We start from the raw sequence: 18,653 nt of genomic DNA, 5'->3' as shown, positions 1-18,653 counted from the left end.
TGTTTGCATTTGTTTATGCATATGAATGCAAATGTGTGTGCATGTGCAAGTGCATGTGTAATATGAATATATAAAAGTATGCTTGCATAGGTGGAAGTGTGTGGGGAGGCAGAGATCCATGAAAGGAGGACACAGTTTGAGGGTAGGAGTTTATCCCTAAGGTTGTGCTCTGGGTTTGGAATGGGGGCTCTGTTGGGATATCTGCTGACTTTGAGCAAGTCACTTTGACCTCTCTGAGCTTGTGTTTACTCTGTGTTTATAGTATGGGCCCAAAGGGATGGGTATGCTCTCCCTTCTCCAGATTTAGTGAGGTTAGGTGTGTCCAGATAGAGCGTCTTTCCAGCATCTGAGAAGTGTTCAGGGTGTCAAGGAGTGTTCAGTCATGGTCGGCTGAAGCCCTTTCCTGGGGACCCCTGTTTCTCTGAATTGAAGGTCACCTGGAGGAGACAGGGGCAGAGCCCCCAAGCTCCTATCCCTACTCAAAACATGCACATAGAGCGTGCCTATCAATAGCACCCTTGGCTCACTCACTTTGTTCCTCACAGAACGGTTGTCAGAGATGGAGGATGTTGTTGCACAAACAGGAGGATACCAAGTTTCTGCTCTGTGGGAGCTACTGCTCTGAAGAGCCAGCGCTGCAGGTTCGTGTGTGTTCGCCCGCGCGTGTATGTGTATGTGTGTGTGTGTGCGCGCGTGTGTTGTGGGAAGCTGTGGAGTTAGGCCTCAATTCTGAAGCCCGGAGAAGAATGGCTTGGGTGGGACTGGGCTCGCAGAGCTTGCAGTCCTAAGGATGGCCTGTAGATGGCAGAAGTGCCCCGTACAGAGACCCTGCCTGGATCCTCACCTTTTCAGACTTCACAGAGAAGTAGCTTTCTTTAGGGTCCCTCAGCTTTCAGGTTTGGGCTGGGATTCGGGGATAATGGAGTGGGGTAATGCGGATTCACCCAGGAGACATCCACAGCCATATTTTCTGTGACTCTAGACAAGTCGTTTCCTCTCTGGCAGTCTCAGTTTTCTCTGTAATATGAGAGACTGATTGGAAAAACTGGCTCAAAATACCTAAGGTAGGTTAAGATGAACTCAGAATAAAGTAGAGGGCTAAACGTGGAAAGGAAAACTAAGAGGCAAATAGAGCATATGTCACTGGGGTGGGGGAAGATTTTATTTTTATTTTTGGTACTGGGGATTGAACTTAGGGGCGCTGTACCATTAAGCTACATCCCCAGCCTTTTTTATTTTTTATTTTGAGACAGGGTCTCGCTAAGTTGAAGTTCTTGCTAAGTTGCTGGGGTTGGCCACGAGCTTGGGATCTTCCTGCTTCAGCCTCTGGAGTCGCTGGGATGGGAGGAGCGTTTTTAAACCACATCAAAAGCCTGAATCATAAAGTAAAAAGTTGATGTGTGACCAAGTGGAAAATAAAAATTTCTGGTTCAACAACGCTATATAGCAAAGGAGAAAATGAGCCAAGGATATAAGTAGGAAGTGCACAGAAGGGGGCAGTAGCCAGTGCAGGAAAAAGGTCAAGAGCTGCAGGGACTAGAGATGCCCCTTTCCTCTGCGAGCTGGCAAAAATTAAGAAGTTGGTTACTGGAGTGGAGGGCGGTTAGCCAGAACCAAGGGAAGCTGGAAGCCTAGCAAGCCATACTGCAGGGCCGCCTGGAAGCGTGCAGAGAGAACACTCGACTCAAGTAGAAGCTTCAAGAGAAACAAGATGTCTTGTGCTGTCACTTTCTAGGTCGCGGTTTAAAATCTGGGGCTGGAGAGCTCTTGCGTGCAGGGGTCCCCTGCTCCAGGACGGGTTACGGCCCCTTCAGGAAATCACGCCCCCTATTTTCTCCCGGCCCTGGGGCGGGGCCTGACAGGGGCTCTTGCTGTGTCTAGTCTGGCCCGGGCCCGCCTGGCCCTTTAAGGCTGACCTAGCGGGGCCCCAAGTCCGTGTGACGCGCAGGACGTCACGTGGGCCGCGGGCGGCTCGACTCTCGGCCCAGGGCGCCCCTCCGCCGCCGGCTCCCGCGATTGCTGCCCCTGTCCCTCTTACCAGCGCCGCCGTCAAGTGCCTTGCTGCCAGGTACGCCGTCTTCAGGTATGCCTCCCTTGCCTCCAGTGCGACCCACTCTCAGGACTTTGCAGCCACTGGGCACCCAACTTCTTCTCTTGACACGTGCTTGGGAGAGATTAGCTTAAGTCTGGCTGAGGGACCACCGCCTCCTCCTGCACGCCAGTTCTCTCAGGAGCTTCGCCTCACATTCCCAGCTTGTCCCCAGAACAGCTCAGGCACTCCTAGGCTGGGGTGTGTTGGAAAAGTCTGGGTGGGGAGTTACTCTTTCCCTTTCTCCCAGGTGCCCCTGGACGCGCCAGGCTGGGGCCGCCCCTGAGAGCCCCGCGGGGGCCATGGATGTCGAGACAGCAGAGGAGCAGGGGGCTCCTGTGCCCCCTCCAGGTGCACTCGGGGGACCAGGCTTGGGGGTTGCTCCCGCCCTCGGGGGGCGGCGGGAGCCCAAGAAATACGCGGTGACAGATGACTACCAGTTATCCAAGCAGGTGCTGGGCCTGGGTGTGAACGGCAAGGTGCTGGAGTGCTTCCACCGGCGCACTGGGCAGAAGTGTGCCCTGAAGGTTAGTGACCCCTCACTGAGGCCTGGGGTGACCTGGAGGGCTCAGTAATAGAGACCTGTTTCATTTATGTCCAGGTTCCTGTTAGGCTTCCTATGCTCAGCGTTATGTTTCACCCTTGTACTCTTCTGTAAGGTTAAGGTCAGTTCTCCCTGCTTCACAAATGGGGAAACAGAGGCTTATCCTAGCTAAGCTCACGGTGTCCCAGTCAGCAAGGGGTGGAGTCAGTATGGGTAGAGCTGTTGTACCCGGAAGGAGGGAAGGAGTGGCCTGGGACTCTAGTTCTGGCTGGGCCTATGTGTTCAGGCCCAAAGGAGACCCACTCAGCTTGAATACCCCCAAAGAGAAGCTTCTGTGTCTGGGATGGGTCTGAGTTTCCCTCTGACACTGAGCACCCACCTTGCTTGGGATGGGGCTGCTTCCTCCTTGTTGCCCTGGGTAGGAGTGGTAGGAGCCTCTCAGGGCTGGTTAGTGGGCAAGGCCCATCACTCTTTAGGGCAGGGGGCTTCTGCTGGGCTCCTGATGAGTCACTAGTCCTAGCCAGGCTCTACCCCAAACTCAACCTATCCTGCTTCCTGTGTAGAGAGTGGCCTATTCTTTTAGCCACTTTGTGGTACTATAGGCTCCCTGGAGGCCTGGCACACTGATCTAAGTGAAATGGAGGTGGATGTCTTGGAGTGACTGATCTAGTTACCTGATTCTGGCTTAAGACACACAGTTCTGGCCCAGGACCCTGCCCACACCCAGAATCACTTGAATCTGGTATCATTGGGAATTTGAATTATCTGCGGTTCTTGCCCGTGGCATCTGGGTGGGAGAGTGGCTTCTGCAAGTTAGATGCACAGCAAAAAAGTTTTCCCATTTTACAAGATGTGATTACGAGCCTGAGTACAGAGTACTAGAAATGTGGCTCTAATCTCTGCTCTGTGTTTGCCAGCTTTGTGACCTTGGACAATATCCTAGACTTTTGAAGCCAGTTTTATGCCTTTGTTCGGGGGGAAAGAACAGGAGTTTTAAGCTCAAACTGAGAAGATGCATCTAAAGTACTTGGTAAAGGGCCTAGTATAGGTTTGGAGAGGTATGGGACATTTTTAGGGCACAATATCTGCAAGTATCTGAGCAGGAACCTGGGCTCAGCTCTTTGTATTTTTCCCAGGGGCATTGGGGCAGATAGTGGCCCTGTAGGGAATCATGAGCATGAGTCTGGGGGCAATAAGGGCTGGGCTGGTAGGGCTAGGCCGCAGGCATTCTTTGCCTACTAACTCAGCAGTGGAATGGAGAGAGGGACTTTTGGAGGACCAAGGAGGGGATTCTCTTAATACCTCAGGAAAAAAGTGGCTCTTCTGAGGGCCAGTGGGTGCAAGAGAATGAGAAATGAGCCTTCATCTTCTCCTTGGCACCCATTTAGCCCTTCCACCTGTGCTAGGGTAGGAGGTAGTCTGAGTGGGTGTGGAACTGACTGAGGCCAGAGAACTTATTCTCCATACCAAGACTTTGGTCCTGGGAGTCAGGACTGAACTCTGAGCTGTCCCTGTATGGTCCACATGCTGTAAAAAAGGCAGGGGTGGGGTGGTAGGCCACAGTAGTATCAGCTTTAAGTAGGACTAAGCTTGGCCCTTTCTGTGTAGATGATGAATCTGACAGGTGACTTGGGGGAACTTCTGATTGCATCAACTTCCATAGTATCTCCTCTTGGAACTAGGGCCTCAGTGATCTCCCTATCCTGGGCTGGGAACTGGGGCAGGCCTGGAATGAGTTTCCTTCTAGCTCTTTAGATTATAGGTGAGCATGGCTGGGGTTACTGGCTTAGGACTTTCGGGACCTGGCCCTACATTGATCCTCAAAGGGGAGAGGCATTAGATGTGGCCCTCTCCCCAGCTCCTTCCTGTTCTTGCCTCCTTCCCCCGCAAAAAGTTACAGAGTCTCAAATTCCCTACTCAGCTTGGCATACTCACCATCCCCGAAGATTGGGGTCAGCTATGGGGAAGTTTGGAGAAGCTATGAGACATTTTTAGGGCACAAAATCTGCAAGTATCTGGAGCAGGAACCTGGGCTCAGTTTTTTATATCTTTTCCAGGGGCACTGGAGCAGATAGAGGTGATCCTCCCCAGTAATTATACAGGTACTTTAGTGATAGCTGTGGCCATTCAGAGGGAGGTGGCATCTCCCTACCATTAGCTTCTGCTCTCTGCCCAGGAGGGCCAGGACCTGGGGACCTCACTACATGTGTAGGCTTGGGCCCAGGGAGTTCAGCCAACACTCATGAATGGGTCCCAGCCCTCTCGTGGTCTCTGCTTAGCTGTCTCGCTATCTGCCCTAGCTCAGCCTAGGTGAAGGTCATGACTCTGGGCCTTTCTGTCTCCCCAGGGCTATACCTCATCTGTCCTTATTTTGTTTAGGCCATTTCTGCTCCTCTCTCATCCTCTGGCCCTGTTGCTAGAAATGGTACCTATGTACCACTTATCTCAGCAGAAAGCCTGGAATACAGCAGGCCCTCATAAAATAGGAAGACTATGGTCACTGTCCCTGTAGCTACTGCTGTTTGGTGGGGTCCCTAGAGGAGTAGGCCCTTCCCTCCCTGGGAGCTGGGCCTCTTCCCCTTTCCATTAGAGCCTAACCACCCACTTGCTTCAACTTGACGTCACTCACAGCAAAGCCTCCCTCACCAGTCCAAGCCATCACCAGTGCAGCCATTCTGCTCTCCGTGCCACACCAAGTAGTCGTTGCTGTCCTGTTGGCAGGAACTGGAGGGACTGGTTGCCTTAGGAGAGGGCATAGGGATAGGCAGTCCTCCTGCTCCTACTTCTCCTGCAACCTCTTGCTTGTGTCCCCTCCCAAGACTAAGTGGTTAATTGGCAGTCTTCAGCTTTACCTCAAACTGGGCAAGGCCTGCAAATTTGTCACCCATCATTTATGCCAGTGTACCCAAGACCCTTATCATGTATGTAAAAATTGGGACCTTGAGTTAGTGGTCGGAAGTCACATGACTTGACTTGGGGGAAGGGATTGCAGCAAGGGCCAGAATTTCCTCCCCTCTTGACTTCCTGTCACAACTGCTTATGGTTGTCTGCCTTCTGGCAGGCAAAAATGACTGTGGCACTTAATGCCTCTAAATATAAGCAATAGAAAACAATGTAGGGGATCTGCAAATGGGAGTAAAGGTGAAGGTCCTCTTTCCTGGCTCTGCTTCCAGACTGAGGGATTGGGGCCTTTCACCTTCATCACTGGACCCTAGTGGGCTCCCAATTCCTCTTCCCTTCCTTGTTAAGGAGAGTGGAGTGGGAGGGGTGGGGTGATTTCTGTAGAGTCCTCTGGGTGGAATCTCTTTAGTATCCTTCTCCTTTTGGTTCCAGAATTAGGGAGGTTCCTGAGGCTACCTCACACAGGACAGTTCTCTTACCCTTGGTGTTAGGTGGCTGTAGCTAGCAGGCTGTTCTGCATGCTGTATGTGGTGTCCCAAAGCACAGTGCTGAGGAGGACACATTTTCCCTGACAGGTGGGAAAGAAAGCCCTGGTGACCAGGAGGCCTTGCCTGGGTTCACATATGAATTTAAGGACTTGGCTATACATACTCTGAGACTCTAAATGTGGTATGACAGGCCAGCCATCTTGCTTTTCCTCCCTAGGTGATATCTTTGCTTTTACACACTGGAGAATCTCTTCTCATCTGTTAAGATTCAGCTTCACTGTTCCTCTTCCAGGAATCTGTCCAGATTCCTGGAAGACTTTGGGGCTATGGAACCTTCTTTTTTTTTTTGGTACTGGAGATTGAACTCAGGGGCACTGAGCCACATCCCCAACCCTATTTTGTATTTTATTTAGAGTCAGGGTCTCACTGAGTTGCTTAGCACCTCGCTTTTGCTGAGGCTGGCTTTGAACTCGCAATCCTCCTGCCTCAGCCTCCTGAGCTACTTGGATTACAGGCATGTGCCACCACACCTGGCTATGGAAACTTTGACCCCTAAAGCTGTAGTAGTCACTTTTGAAACAAAGATCCCTTGTTGCATCTTGGTCTGGGGCCTGACATACAATAGGGACTCCTAAATGCCTATTGAAATGACCATGTGTTGTACCTCTGAGCTTTTGAAAGAGCACTAGGATCTAGACTTTTTCCAGTTTTTTCTCTAAAAGAGAGGGGTTCTCTAACTGCATTTCAAAGAAAAGCTACAGGGACATGCTCTTTTCCCTGAGATTTGTCAAAGGAACTCAATTGAAACTTTGCAAAGGAACTCAACAACTCTACTGCCCCCAGACAAAGCCCATGCAGAAGGCCTGGGAGAAGGGAAGTGCCTTTCCATGAGGCTGTTCCTGTCTCCTGCCTACCATCTAGGCCACATTTTCAAGCAGAGGGGCTCTCTCTAACCAGAATGCCAGAAGGAAGGTAGAATGGGAGGAAGTCAGACACAGATACTGAGAGGCAGTGGACCCTTATCCCAGGACCCTGAATGCTCCACCCTCAGCAGGGAGATGGAGTCCATTGCACTAGAACCTGTCAGGGCTGGTGCTGCAGAGCTGGATTTGAAACTGGGTGGGGCTGCCAGGTAGGCCAGCCCTTTCTCATCTGGGAGCCACCACCCCCTCACCTACTATCTCCAGACTGGTCAGATCAGTCTCCATAGAGCTACTTGTTACTGAGTCAACAAATCAGGAGCATGTGGAGGGGCTGGTGACCCTGTGTAAGAGTGTGCCTGGAAATTAAATAGTTTCACTGCACCCAAGGTTCTCTCCAGGCTGCCCCTTACCTGGTAGGAAAGAATCTGAGGCACTCAGAGCTACCACAGGTGAGACCTTCTGAACTTCCAGGGGTGGGCAATTTGCTTTTTAAACTGGGGAGGGCATCAAAACCCGCAGAATGCAGAAGTAGAATTTAGGCGGGGATGATTTATACAATACTTTATACCATACCTGGGTGGAAAGGCTATTTTCTCAGCCTGTCTTCAAGATCACCTCTGCTGGGGCTTCTAGGATTTTTTCTTCCCCATCTCATGCAGAAGCTGATGCCAGCCCTCCAGGTTTCAGGCCTTGGTGTTGTGGATTCTAATACCCTCCCCATAACAACTAGCAATTTTTTGGCGGGGGTGAGGATACCAGGGATTGAACTCAGGGGCACTCGACTATTGAGCCACATCCCCATTTCTATTTTGTATTTTATTTAGAGACAGGGTCTCACTGAGTTGCTTTGTGCCTTGCTTTTGCCGAGGCTGGATTTGAACTTGTGATCTCTTGCCTCAGCCTCCTGAGCCACTGGGATTACAAGCATGTGCCACTATACCTGGCTATAGCTATCAATTTTCCAGAGCATTCTATCTGGCAGATCCTGACCCCAATGTGCAATATGTATTATTTTATCTAATTCCTATCTTCCCATTTTATGGATGAGAACACTGCAATTCAGAGGTCAACAGCTTTCCCAAGTTGCCTTGCCCAAGTTGCATAGCTTGGTGGGTGATAGGGCTGGGATAAGAGCCTAGGCAGTTTGATACCAGAGTTTTAGCATGTAAGTCACCCCCCACCTCATACAAGTCTGTGGAGTCATGAGGGACTCTGAGACCTGACCCCTGGAAGGATGTTGGTATTGTTCTCCATGGCTCCACTGGGAACCCTGGTAGCTCCAGCTGGGCCCCTGTATCTGCTAGTGCTTACCTATATCTGCCCAGTTCTCCTCACTGTGTTTAACTTTATGTCTATGAGTGGGCAGGTGGTAGTTTCACAGGGTCAGCATACAAGGGCCATCTCTGAAAGATTGTGTGGCTATGCTGGGCCTTGTGAGTCTTAGATAAGCTTGGAACAGCATAGCCCAGAGTGCCACAGACATGAAATCTATCTGGTGAGTGAGTAAGAGGAAGTGGGGGCTTCCTGGAAGGGATTGCCCACTTTAATCCAGACCTCTGATTTGACAAGGATGTGGATGACAGAGGAGGGCCCACTGTGTATGACAACATGACTGGGTTAGATACTCAGCACCTGCTGTGAAGTACCACACCCGCACACCTGTGTTCTGGCAGAACCCGGCTGATCTCAGTGGGGCTGTTGTCAAGCTGTAGAGGGATTGAAGGGTTCCGGGGAGGAGGAGGCATTTCATGAGAACTTGAAGGATAGAGCACCATTTCCAGGGGTGCCTGGCTTCTTTGTTCAGGGCCTAGTCTCCATGACAACAAAGGCTTCATCTCTCTTCTGAGCTTCATGTTTGAGGAAGTGGTTTTCCTCCTTGCATCCCTCATCTTCCTTTCCTTGGGACACTCATAATGGGAGACCTCTGGGAGGAGACAGCAATTGGAACATCTGGTTCTGTGGTCCCCTAGCCTCTCCTGGTTTTAGTCTTGTGACTGACTGCACATCTGAGTGTGATGGCCACCAATTGGGAGCAGAGGACAGTAGTCATCCCTAGGTGAGGGGGGCATTCCTGTGCTATAACAGTGTGTAAAACACTTTTTGGAAGGCTGGCTCTGCTTCTCCAGCACAGGGAGACCACACCTCCCCTAAGTTCCAGGGTCTTCCTAGAACATTGGTTCTATGGCCGTTGCTTCATCTATTTGAGATCTTGTGTGGCACCAAATGAGGTCTGAAGTGGGAAAAGGAAAAGGGTCCCAGGCTTAAAATGCTTCCTGCTATCTTCTCTTCAAGTGATCTTGAGCAGAAGGCAGTTTGGGAATCTTTTGTAAAGGTCTCTGTGGAGCTGTTGAGCCTGGGTTTCACTCTGTTGGCAGGAAGCAGGATTCAATCTTAGTGACTGTGACTTTCCCTGCCTTCGTGCTGTGAGGAAGCACAGGCCAGCACATGTTCTCTGAGAATGGGGCTCTCCTTTGGGTGCCAGCATGCATTTTTTGGTGGCACATTATTGCTCTTTATAAGCACTGACTTGGTTCCCTCTGCACCTAAGGAAACCTGCTCTTTGTGTGGCAGAAAGAATGGCATGGAGGGAGCTGTAGTTCCTGGGCTCCTCCCCACCTTCTTGCCCTTTTGGAACTAAGTGGATTAGGTTGTGTGCAATTGTGATTAAAATCCTGCTGTGTGGGAACCCAGAGATTGGGCCTTGTGTGGGAATACAAAGGCTTGTTTGGGGGAACAGGGAGCCCCAGGAGGTCTTTCAGCACAGGCCAGGCCAGAGAGGCTGAGAATATTTATTCTGTTTTTTAAATGCAGGTTTGGAATTGGGATAGCTTTTTCTTTAGATCAGGGATTTGTCCTTGCTGCTTTCTCTGTATGGCACTACATGTCTTTCATGGCACTATGCCTTTCTTTGTCTTTCATTTCTTTTTCTCTGCCTCTTTCTCCTGCAGCTGCACAGTCCTTCCTCTCAGGCCTTGCTACTCTTCCTGTCTCAAGTGTTTCAGACTGGGCTTGGCCTCTTCCCTGCAGCCTGCAGGCTGAGAGCAGGCAGAGGACAGGCTAGGGGCAGGTCAGGTGCTGGGGATTCATTCTAGACAGCCTGAACTCCCCCCAACCCCCAGGGGAGGTGGGGGTAGTCAGGAACAAGGAGTGCCCGGCAATGCCCCCGCCACTCCCAGTGTCCTCTCCTACTGTTAGCCTTGACCAGGTGCTGGCAGCCTTGGCAGTCAAAACGGTGGAGTCAGGCACACTTGGGCCGAGTTGTAACCTGAGGCGTCCCCTGTTTGGAGTTTGGGAAGTCAATCTGAGCTGCGTTCTTTACTGTTGGTCTCCTTTTATGGCCCAATGGTCTGAGGTTGTTGCTTAGGATAACAGTAAGAGATTGGGCACATTATGACCCCTAAGGTTCCCTGGCCACAGTTGGGATAGAAAGGGACTGGGGTCTGACTTGGGCTGAAGCCCCAGAGTCAGTAGAGGAGCCCAGGGAAGGAGGGTGTCAGGGAGGACTCAAGATATAAGGTCCAATCTGCCTCCATTTTCTAGAGGGTGGACCAGAATGTGAGATGCCCCTGCACAGCTGGGGTGGGCACCAAACACTCTGGCTTGTACCTGACCCCCTTATCCCACTAGAGATTAGAGGCTATTTCCAGGGGATGAATGACCAAGGCTTTGACCTGCCACACCTATTGCCCCATTCCTAAGGGTTCACTTTCCACAGGAGACCCAGAGCTTGCTCCATAGATGTTCTCCTCAACATAAACAACCCCCTTCTTAGAATGTGGCAGAGGGACTGTCAGGTCCTCTGGCAGGCAGCAGCACAGGGGCCTTGGGGCATGAGGTGATGGAGAGCAGAGCCCCACTTGCTGAGTGAGTATTCCCTACATACTAAGTACAAACAGCAGACTCTGTACCATTTTGCTGTCATGGATGCAGAAACTGATTCAAAAGGCAGAGTAACTCACCCAGGGTTACATAGCTGGAACATGTTGAGACCGGGCTGGAACCCAGGCCTGGCTGGCAGCCAAGTCCTGGCTCTCTGCCGTCATTCCCTATGTACTCATTCAACTGGGACCAGGAGTCACAGTCTGTCCATCTGTAAAATGAGGGGCTGGGTGCTCTGCTTGACAAGGGCTTCCCTTCTGGCTGTGAAGACACTTTTGGTGGGCAGTGACAAGAAGCAGTTTTAGGAAAGTTGAGGGGATCCCTTGCCCCCTGCTGGAGCTGCTCTTGCACACAGACTAGCAGTATGGAGACTGACCAGAAGATGCCCCAGGATGCCTTTCCCAAGTCACCCAGCAAATGGTGTTGCCAGGGAAAAACAGTCAGTTGTGGCAATGCTACCAGCAGGGTCTGTAGTATGCTAGGGATAGGATCTCTGGGGTTATGACTCAGTTTGAGAATCCCTCTCTGCTGTATTCATGGCCCAGTTAAATACTTGAGTCAGGCAGAGATAGTACCAGGGAATATCGTCACCTTAGGCAGGGCTGAGAGTGGGAGTGAGTCACTGTAGCCTATTCCCTTGGCAGGAATATCCCTCAATTCTGCCAGGTCACCACCCTGGTCCCCCAGAGGGCAAGGCCTATCACCCTCTTTTTCTCATGACTGGGGCTCCATGGAATGATTCTTAGAGACAAGAAATTTCTTCCAGGAGCCATCTGGGTGTTGGGGACTTGGGAGCACTCTGGATGAATAGGAACAGAGGGAGAGGGGGGCCAGGGTCCGAGGGAAGCTGGAATCTGGACAGCTAGTGCCTCTAGAGGAGCCTGAGTAGAGCAATGGCTGCCTGTGCTTACCCAGGCCTGTGTGGGGAGCTGCAGGGACATGGATAAAGCTAAGGAAGGAGGAAGAGATGCTGAGCAGAGATGATGTAGATTTCAGGAAGGGCAGGAGTAGGGGTAGCTGTTGAAATGTTTCCTAGGGTCTCCATGCCATGTCTCTGGTGGGATCCAGCTCCTCCTCCCCACCCCCCACTTTTTATTTTTTAAAATTTCTTAGCTGTAGTTGGACGCAATACCTTTATTTTATTTATTTATATGTGGTGCTGAGGATCGAACCCAGGGTCTTACATGTGCTAAGTGAGTGCTCTACCGCTGAGCCACAACCCCTGCCCCACCCCCCATTTCTTATTCCCATGTCATCTCTGTGACATCTCCTTCAGGAGGAATGACACCAGCTGTCATTCTTCTTAGAGTTAGAGGGTGTTGGGTCCCCTCTCTCAGAGGTGACTGGACTGGGTACCTCAGTAGGGGTCACCTGGGCATGGTGTCACTTGTCCTTGGCAACCCTTGCTTAGGGAGGATGGCCACTGATTGCCTTCTGTAATCCTGTGCCAGTTACACGGGCATCACTGAAGCATGGCTGGCCAGTTAGGGCCATATATTCATGACTGAGGGGGTCTCTTCATGAAGAGAAACCGCTGAAGGGACATTATTTCTGAGATTAGAACAAAACACTCGTGTTTGCTAAAATTTTCCAGTCTTATGATAAAAACGTTCTATTTTTACACTGTCATAGAAGAAATAGTACCAGGGTAATGTTTCGCAAATTATGTAGCTGATTTTGACAGAAAAATCTTTTTTTTTTTTCCTCTGAGAAGTTAAAGGAGACTAGCAGAGGCCGGATCCTCTGGAGTATGCAGCAGGAAGCTTGCAGAGGCCCTGTGTGACCTTTCTCTAGTCCTGCTGGAAGGTTGTGGGACAATCCTGATATTTGGCATCTATATGATTCTGCACTTACCTACTGTGTAACCTCTGGGATAGGGAGGAGGTCATAGCTCTCTCTGGACCTCTTCTCCCAGATGAAAAACAGTTATGAGAATAGTGTAAACCCATTTCATAGATGGTAAGTTGGGGCTCAGGGAGGTTGAGAGACTGACCTGGAATTACACACTTTGCAGTAGAGAACCTTGCATAGAAGGATATACAGAGGAGGTGAGAGATATAAGGCATCTGCCATCTCAGAAAGTGGGGGCTGCCACAGAAAAGTGGAAATGTGCCCATTCTCCAGTCAATCAAAGATGAGAACTAGTTAGTTCCTTGGCTTGAGTCCTTGCCTCTCACTCCTCGGGATTCGTCTCTGGAGATCAGCCACCTTTCCCCATCCTGGAAGGTCTGCCCCCTCTTTACTGAGACTTTCACAGCAAAACAGGAGCCATAAACTCACGATTCTTGGTTCACCTTTGAAGAACCCAGTCTGACTTTGCCCTCTGAGGGAATCTGAGACCATTTCCTGTCACCTGCTGGATTGGAGGAAGTCTGCCTTCTCCAGGTCCCAGAAACTGCACCTAGATTTCTGAGTTGTGGAAAAAAAGGGAAGAAGAATGTGAGGCCATCTCAGAGCAAGGCCTAGGGGAATTCTGAAGTCAGGAGTCCTCAAGCAAACCTTGAAACCAATTTCTACCCATGACGCAGTAGCCCCTTGACAATATGCGCTTATCACTGTGACATTCTGAGCTCTGTGTGTGTGTTCTTCTATTCTTGTGGCCACCTGGGAACATGAATACTGTCACTGTCCCCACTTTCCAGACTGGGCCAGAGAGACGTATAGAGATAGAATGACCTACTCAAGCTTAGAAGTGAAGTAGGAGGATGAACTGGTTCTCTGCATTCAGGTCTGTCTGACTTGGAACTCTGGGGTCATAGCTGATCCCGTAGTACATGGTCCCTGACCTAAGGAACTGGGACTCCCTGGCCTGCCCCAACCAGCACTTGTGTTCCTACTGTCCTTCCTCCTCCCTGACTGGGAGCTCAGCTCAGTTCCTTCTTTCTGGAGGCATTTCTCCGCTACCCCCTCCCCTGCCAGACATGGCACTTCTGCTTTTGTTTCCAGGTTGTCTGGGCCTGGCAGGAAGCAGGCAAACCAAAGCCATCAAAAAATTTAGGAAACTGAAGTAGTCTTGTGTTCTGAGACTTGACAGTTTTAAAATCATCAAGTGTGTTGGCTTCCCTGTCAGCAGGGCTTCCTGGGAAGGCACTGGACTTGGAATCTCAACTGCTTTCCAGTCTGTCAGCTATCCCCCATCTGGTATCCTGGTGTTGGCCTAGAAGGGGAGTGATTGGGGGCTCTCAGTGCTCCTAAGTTTCCTCTGAAGAAGGTGGTCCCATGTTGCCTGCTCTGCAAGGTAGTTTCCCTGAGCCAACATCCTCATCTAGCTCCCCAGTTGGCAGTAACTCATCTATATACCCCCAAATCTTTGAAGACACTGACTGTAGTAGCATTCTTGGCCCCTGTTCTATGCCTAACCCCAGGCAGGGCCAGGCCCAGAGCCTGGGAACCAGGATCTGTAAATAAAAAATCCTCCCAGGCTTGAATTGAATCCTAGTTCTTAAAGAGCTCCCAGACTTGAAGGTGGCCAAGAGTGAGCTGTGTGACCTGGAGATGCCACAATACCTCCCTGAGCCACAGTCCCCTCATCTGAAAATGGTGGTTAATGATGTACCTGTTGAATGACAAGAGCTGATGGGTATAATATGCTCAGTACAGGGCAGGGAATGTGTGAACATCCTCTACTCTTCTCATAGCTACCAAGTAGCAGAGCCTGGTCTAGACCCAGGGGTGTGAGGCCAACCTCTGGGAAGGATACTTTTTGTTTTCCCCAGGCTGGTGTTGTGGGGACCAGTCCTTACTCCAAATCTTGCAGTTGTGTGGAAAGGGGATAAAGCAGCTGTGCACATGGCCCCCATTGCCTAGAAGTTGACAGGTGGGATTCAGGTCTTGGCTTGCTGAGCAGCTGCATGACTTTGGGCAAGTAAATAACCTCTGAGAGAGTCAATTTCTCCACAGATAAAAGGGTGCTGCTGGTTCTTCTTGGGATATGGTGAGCATTGTGGCATCAGCACAAGGGAGGAACAGTTGCTGTGAAGGGGACATTAACACTGACTTGACTCCATCATTCCCTGTGCATTCAACTAGGAGCTGGACATTTGGGGTCATTGGTATCATGTGAGTTGACCTCCCTGGAATTTTGTGTCTGAGGGGGAAGGGTAAATGGACAGAATGAGATGGAGGACAGGCCGTGGTCAGAACTTAATGAAGCACAGTCTGATCTGGCGTGAGGCCAACTAATCCATAGCTGCAAAATTGGTTCCATTAGCTCTTTTAATGAGCTACAAAAGCTGGGAAAATGAGTGTGTGAGAGAATAATGGCATGTGTCTGAGGTTCTAATTTGAAACTGTGGCTAAGAAGTTAGATTCGACACTACTATCAGCTCTCCAAATAGCACTGGCCCTCTTGGGGGAACATAGGGCTGGGTTCGGCTCTGGCTTTATCAGGTCAGGCCTTTGGAGGGCAACACCTGCTTCTGAACCCCAAAATTGGGGCTAACCCCATCCCTGACAGCTGCCCCTAGAGCAGAGGCTGAGGTCCATGCTCTCAGTGGGCGAAGCAACCCACAAAGGGTCACACTGGTTGGCTAGAGGCCAAGGCCAAATATGTTAATAACACTCACAGATGCTGGCAGCACAAGGCAGGGGTGGTCTTAACAGCTGGATGAGAAATGAATTCCATTATTCCAGTGGTGTGTTATACAAATGGAGATGTCTTTCTGTGGGAGAACAATCCCAAATAATCACAGAATTAGGAGCCAGAATGGATCTCAGAGATGGCTGAATTGAAAACTCTTGTCAAGGGGGGAGTATGACAGTAGGTTATTTGTTTGTTTGTTTGTTTTATCCATACCTTCCACCTGTAGAGAATAGGGCCTTCATACAATGAAAATAGTATGAGTCAAAAACCTGCATTTTCCTATAATACTCTGTTTGGTTCTGCTGCCTGAGTGTTTGGTGTTGAGCATGTGCATTGTGGTTTAATAAACAACTGGGAATGCAGCTATTCTGCTTTCCTGCCTACACTGGCCCAAGTCTGGAACAAGACCCCTGAGGTTGGAGAGAAAGTTTTGGAGGTATACACCAATCCTTGCCATCAGCTCCCAAGGCAGAAATTCTACTTAAACTTACTGGCACAGACATCCCAAGAAAGTAAAGGATCTGGTGGTTATTAAGTATTCTGGCAGATCTGTCAGGCTAGTACCATGTGCTGGCCTCAGTCTTTATGTGGGAATCCATATTAGATATGTTCATTTGAATCTTCCCATGCCTTTTGCAAAATTTTGTTGAAGGTCATGTAAAATGTTAGACTTTTCCTTTTCATATAAGGTTTGATGCTAAATCCATTTTAGAATTTGCTTCTAGAAAAAATTCAGTGAATGGCTGTGTATCTCTGATAAAAGCAATAGAGTCTACCTGTTTTCTTCTTTGCCAAGACTTCTAGGAAGCTCAGAATTAAAATTTGTCTTTGTTTATACTTATGAACTTAAGTGGGTTTCCAGTACATTTTATCTTTTTCTTCATTCTAAAGAGAATCTGATGGCATTTTTAAAAATTTGCCCTCTATTATGCTTTGGAATTATAGAATGCATGAAATCATGTTGTCAATAAGCAAGGCAGAAGCTGGAGATGTAGCTCAGTGCTAGAGCACTTGCCTAGCATGCACAAGGCCCTGGGTTAGTACTTAAAAAATAATAAATAAAATACACAAGGCATATGGAAATAATAAGACTGGAGTGTCTCATGGGGCAGTGAGAGGAGTTAGATCCCTGGCTTCCAGGAGGTTCCCTTTGCTATGGGGCTGATGTCTCTAAGGTTCTGGGTTGGTATGAAATCCAGAGTTTCACCTTCTTAATTTGTTACTGCCTCATTGATGGGAGAGATTACAAGTCAGCTCTCTTCCTCTGGAAAGAGTGGGTGTCCTGGCTAGAGCCATAGAGTAGCCAGGCCAGGGTTGCAGGGTAATTGACTGAGGGTATGGAGGTTGGGATTTGGGTTGCAGAGGTGTTGGGGGTAGCTGCTTGTCCAGTTTGGTCGTCTCGATGCCTCCTGTGTGTGAGACAAATGGAGATACTATGAACAGTTTTACTTGAGGAGAGCCCAACCCTATGGTAAGCTGGAGGGAGATTCTGGATGTGTGGGTGGATCTGGGTAGGTGGCCCTTCCTGGGATGGGAGAAGGCTGGAGAAGAGCTGTGGAGGCTGGTTTCCAAGGCTGTGTCTTTAGAGATGTCCTTGCTCCTCTTGATGCTCTAGGAAGACAGATTGAGTGCTTTCCCAGCTCTAGGCAATGACAGGTGTTGGGTCCTGCAGTGGAGACGGGGACTTAGATGGGGAGACAATTTCTGAATGAAGATGTCCAGACTTGGTCACTATCCTAGGCAAGACTGTCATAGGTTGAGTTGTGGCATCAAGACACCTAGACTTTCTTAGGTACTTCCTGGTGGCCAGTTCTCTGCTAGGTACTTCAGAGAAATAGAAAACACTGGAAGAATAAGTGGACAGATGGATGAGTCCTGCCCTCTGAAAGTTTAAGGTCAATATTGCAGAGGCTAGAGACACATGCACATTCAATGGCCCATTCTCCCATTCCCATCCCAACCCCATATTTTTCATATACTATGCACTCAGCCCTACACATGCATATAGTTATGCATGCACACACCCATGTTCTCATGTACCCGCATGCTCCTCATACCTCTATGTATTTACATACCTATTCACACATTTATTTTAGAACAAGTTTCTCAAGTCTTGTGCAAGCTGTGGCTTTGGCCATTGCCTTTCCAAATTGGGGCCACCCCCTCCTCTCATCTGCCCTTGGGGAGGGGTTGTCTGGATGCTCTCTCAAAAGTTCTGTTCTCCTCCCTCTTCAGCCTTGCTATATTGCAGCAGGGGGCCCCAGGGCAATGACTTCATTTTTCTGAACCTCTGTTTCCTCAATCTGCAAATTGGGGCTAATAGTCCCCACCCTGCTTGCCTCACAGGGTGGCACCAAGCATTCCCATGAGATAAAGGAGCAGAGTGTTTTGTAAACTGAAAATTGTTTTCCAAACAGGCAAATGCTGCTGTTGTTTTCCAAGCTCTGGAACTCAAGAATTCCTCCACCCTCAAGTAAGCCCTGTCCTTGAGTGGGAAGGGACATAGTCTGAAGGTGGTAAGGGGGCCTGGATGTTCTGAAGCCCCCATTCCAACTGATGGTGCTAAAGGGGCATGAGCATGTGTCTGTGGGGCCCAGCCCAGTCTACTCCCAATTTTTTTGTGGGGGCTTGCTGGCTGGTGAGGTCAATAGGAGTCTTGCCACTGGGCTGCTGGCTCCAGGGACAGAAGAGAGGATTTGGCAAAGGAGAGTGAGGAATGAAGGGAAGGTAGAAACTGCTACATCAAAAGCTGTCCATACTCATTGAGCTTCAGTGGGGTCCTACTCCTTCAGTACAGCCAGGAGCCCCATTGTTTAGGAGAAAGTCAGGGGTTCTGCCTCCTAGGCAAGTGTGTGAGTGTATGTATGTGTGTGTGTGTGTGTGTGTGTGTGTGTGTATGCACCTATTTGGCACAAGCTGGATCCAGGTGCCATCACAGATCTTCCATCTTTGGTGGGCCTTTGGGAAGCTCAAGGAACATAGGACAACAATGAGGCAAGGGCAGGGGTCTATTAGTTTGTCACAAGCCCGTCCTCTCATCTTGTACTCCCACAACTGGCGGCCAAGACATTACTGTCCTTTTGTTACTCTTCTTCTCTCACCTTCCTCTATCCAAACCCTGCAGTTTCACACTGTGGAAACAGAGACCCAGAGAGGAAAGGGACTTGGCCCAAGGTCACACTGAGAATAGGGAAGAACCTGGGCCTTCTGGGCTTTGACCTTGTGCTGGTTCCCATGTCTGGAAAGG

General features: G+C 49.8%; 1 protein-coding gene across 4 annotated transcripts in view; it reads left to right on the top strand.

Annotated features, from left to right (window-relative positions):
- The first annotated feature begins 1,938 nt into the window (after positions 1-1,938).
- Positions 1,939-18,653, top strand: part of Mapkapk3 (MAPK activated protein kinase 3) — a 29,430-nt gene continuing 12,715 nt past the window's right edge. Inside the window, exons 1-3 of one of the 4 annotated variants that reach the window (XM_076867370.1) lie at positions 1,939-2,068; positions 2,340-2,440; positions 2,542-2,616. In XM_076867370.1, the coding sequence (XP_076723485.1) occupies positions 2,396-2,440; positions 2,542-2,616 (120 nt within the window). In that variant the 5' untranslated portion in view covers positions 1,939-2,068; positions 2,340-2,395. Of the gene's footprint in view, positions 2,084-2,339; positions 2,617-18,653 lie in introns of all 4 variants that reach the window. The other 3 variants (XM_076867369.1, XM_076867368.1, XM_076867367.1) reach the window with 3 other exon arrangements.

Source organism: Callospermophilus lateralis, chromosome 10, assembly GCF_048772815.1.
Source record: "Callospermophilus lateralis isolate mCalLat2 chromosome 10, mCalLat2.hap1, whole genome shotgun sequence".
Classification (NCBI taxonomy): domain Eukaryota; kingdom Metazoa; phylum Chordata; class Mammalia; order Rodentia; family Sciuridae; genus Callospermophilus; species Callospermophilus lateralis.
Note: the sequence above shows the minus strand (reverse complement) of the source record. Positions and strands in the feature narration are given on the sequence as shown.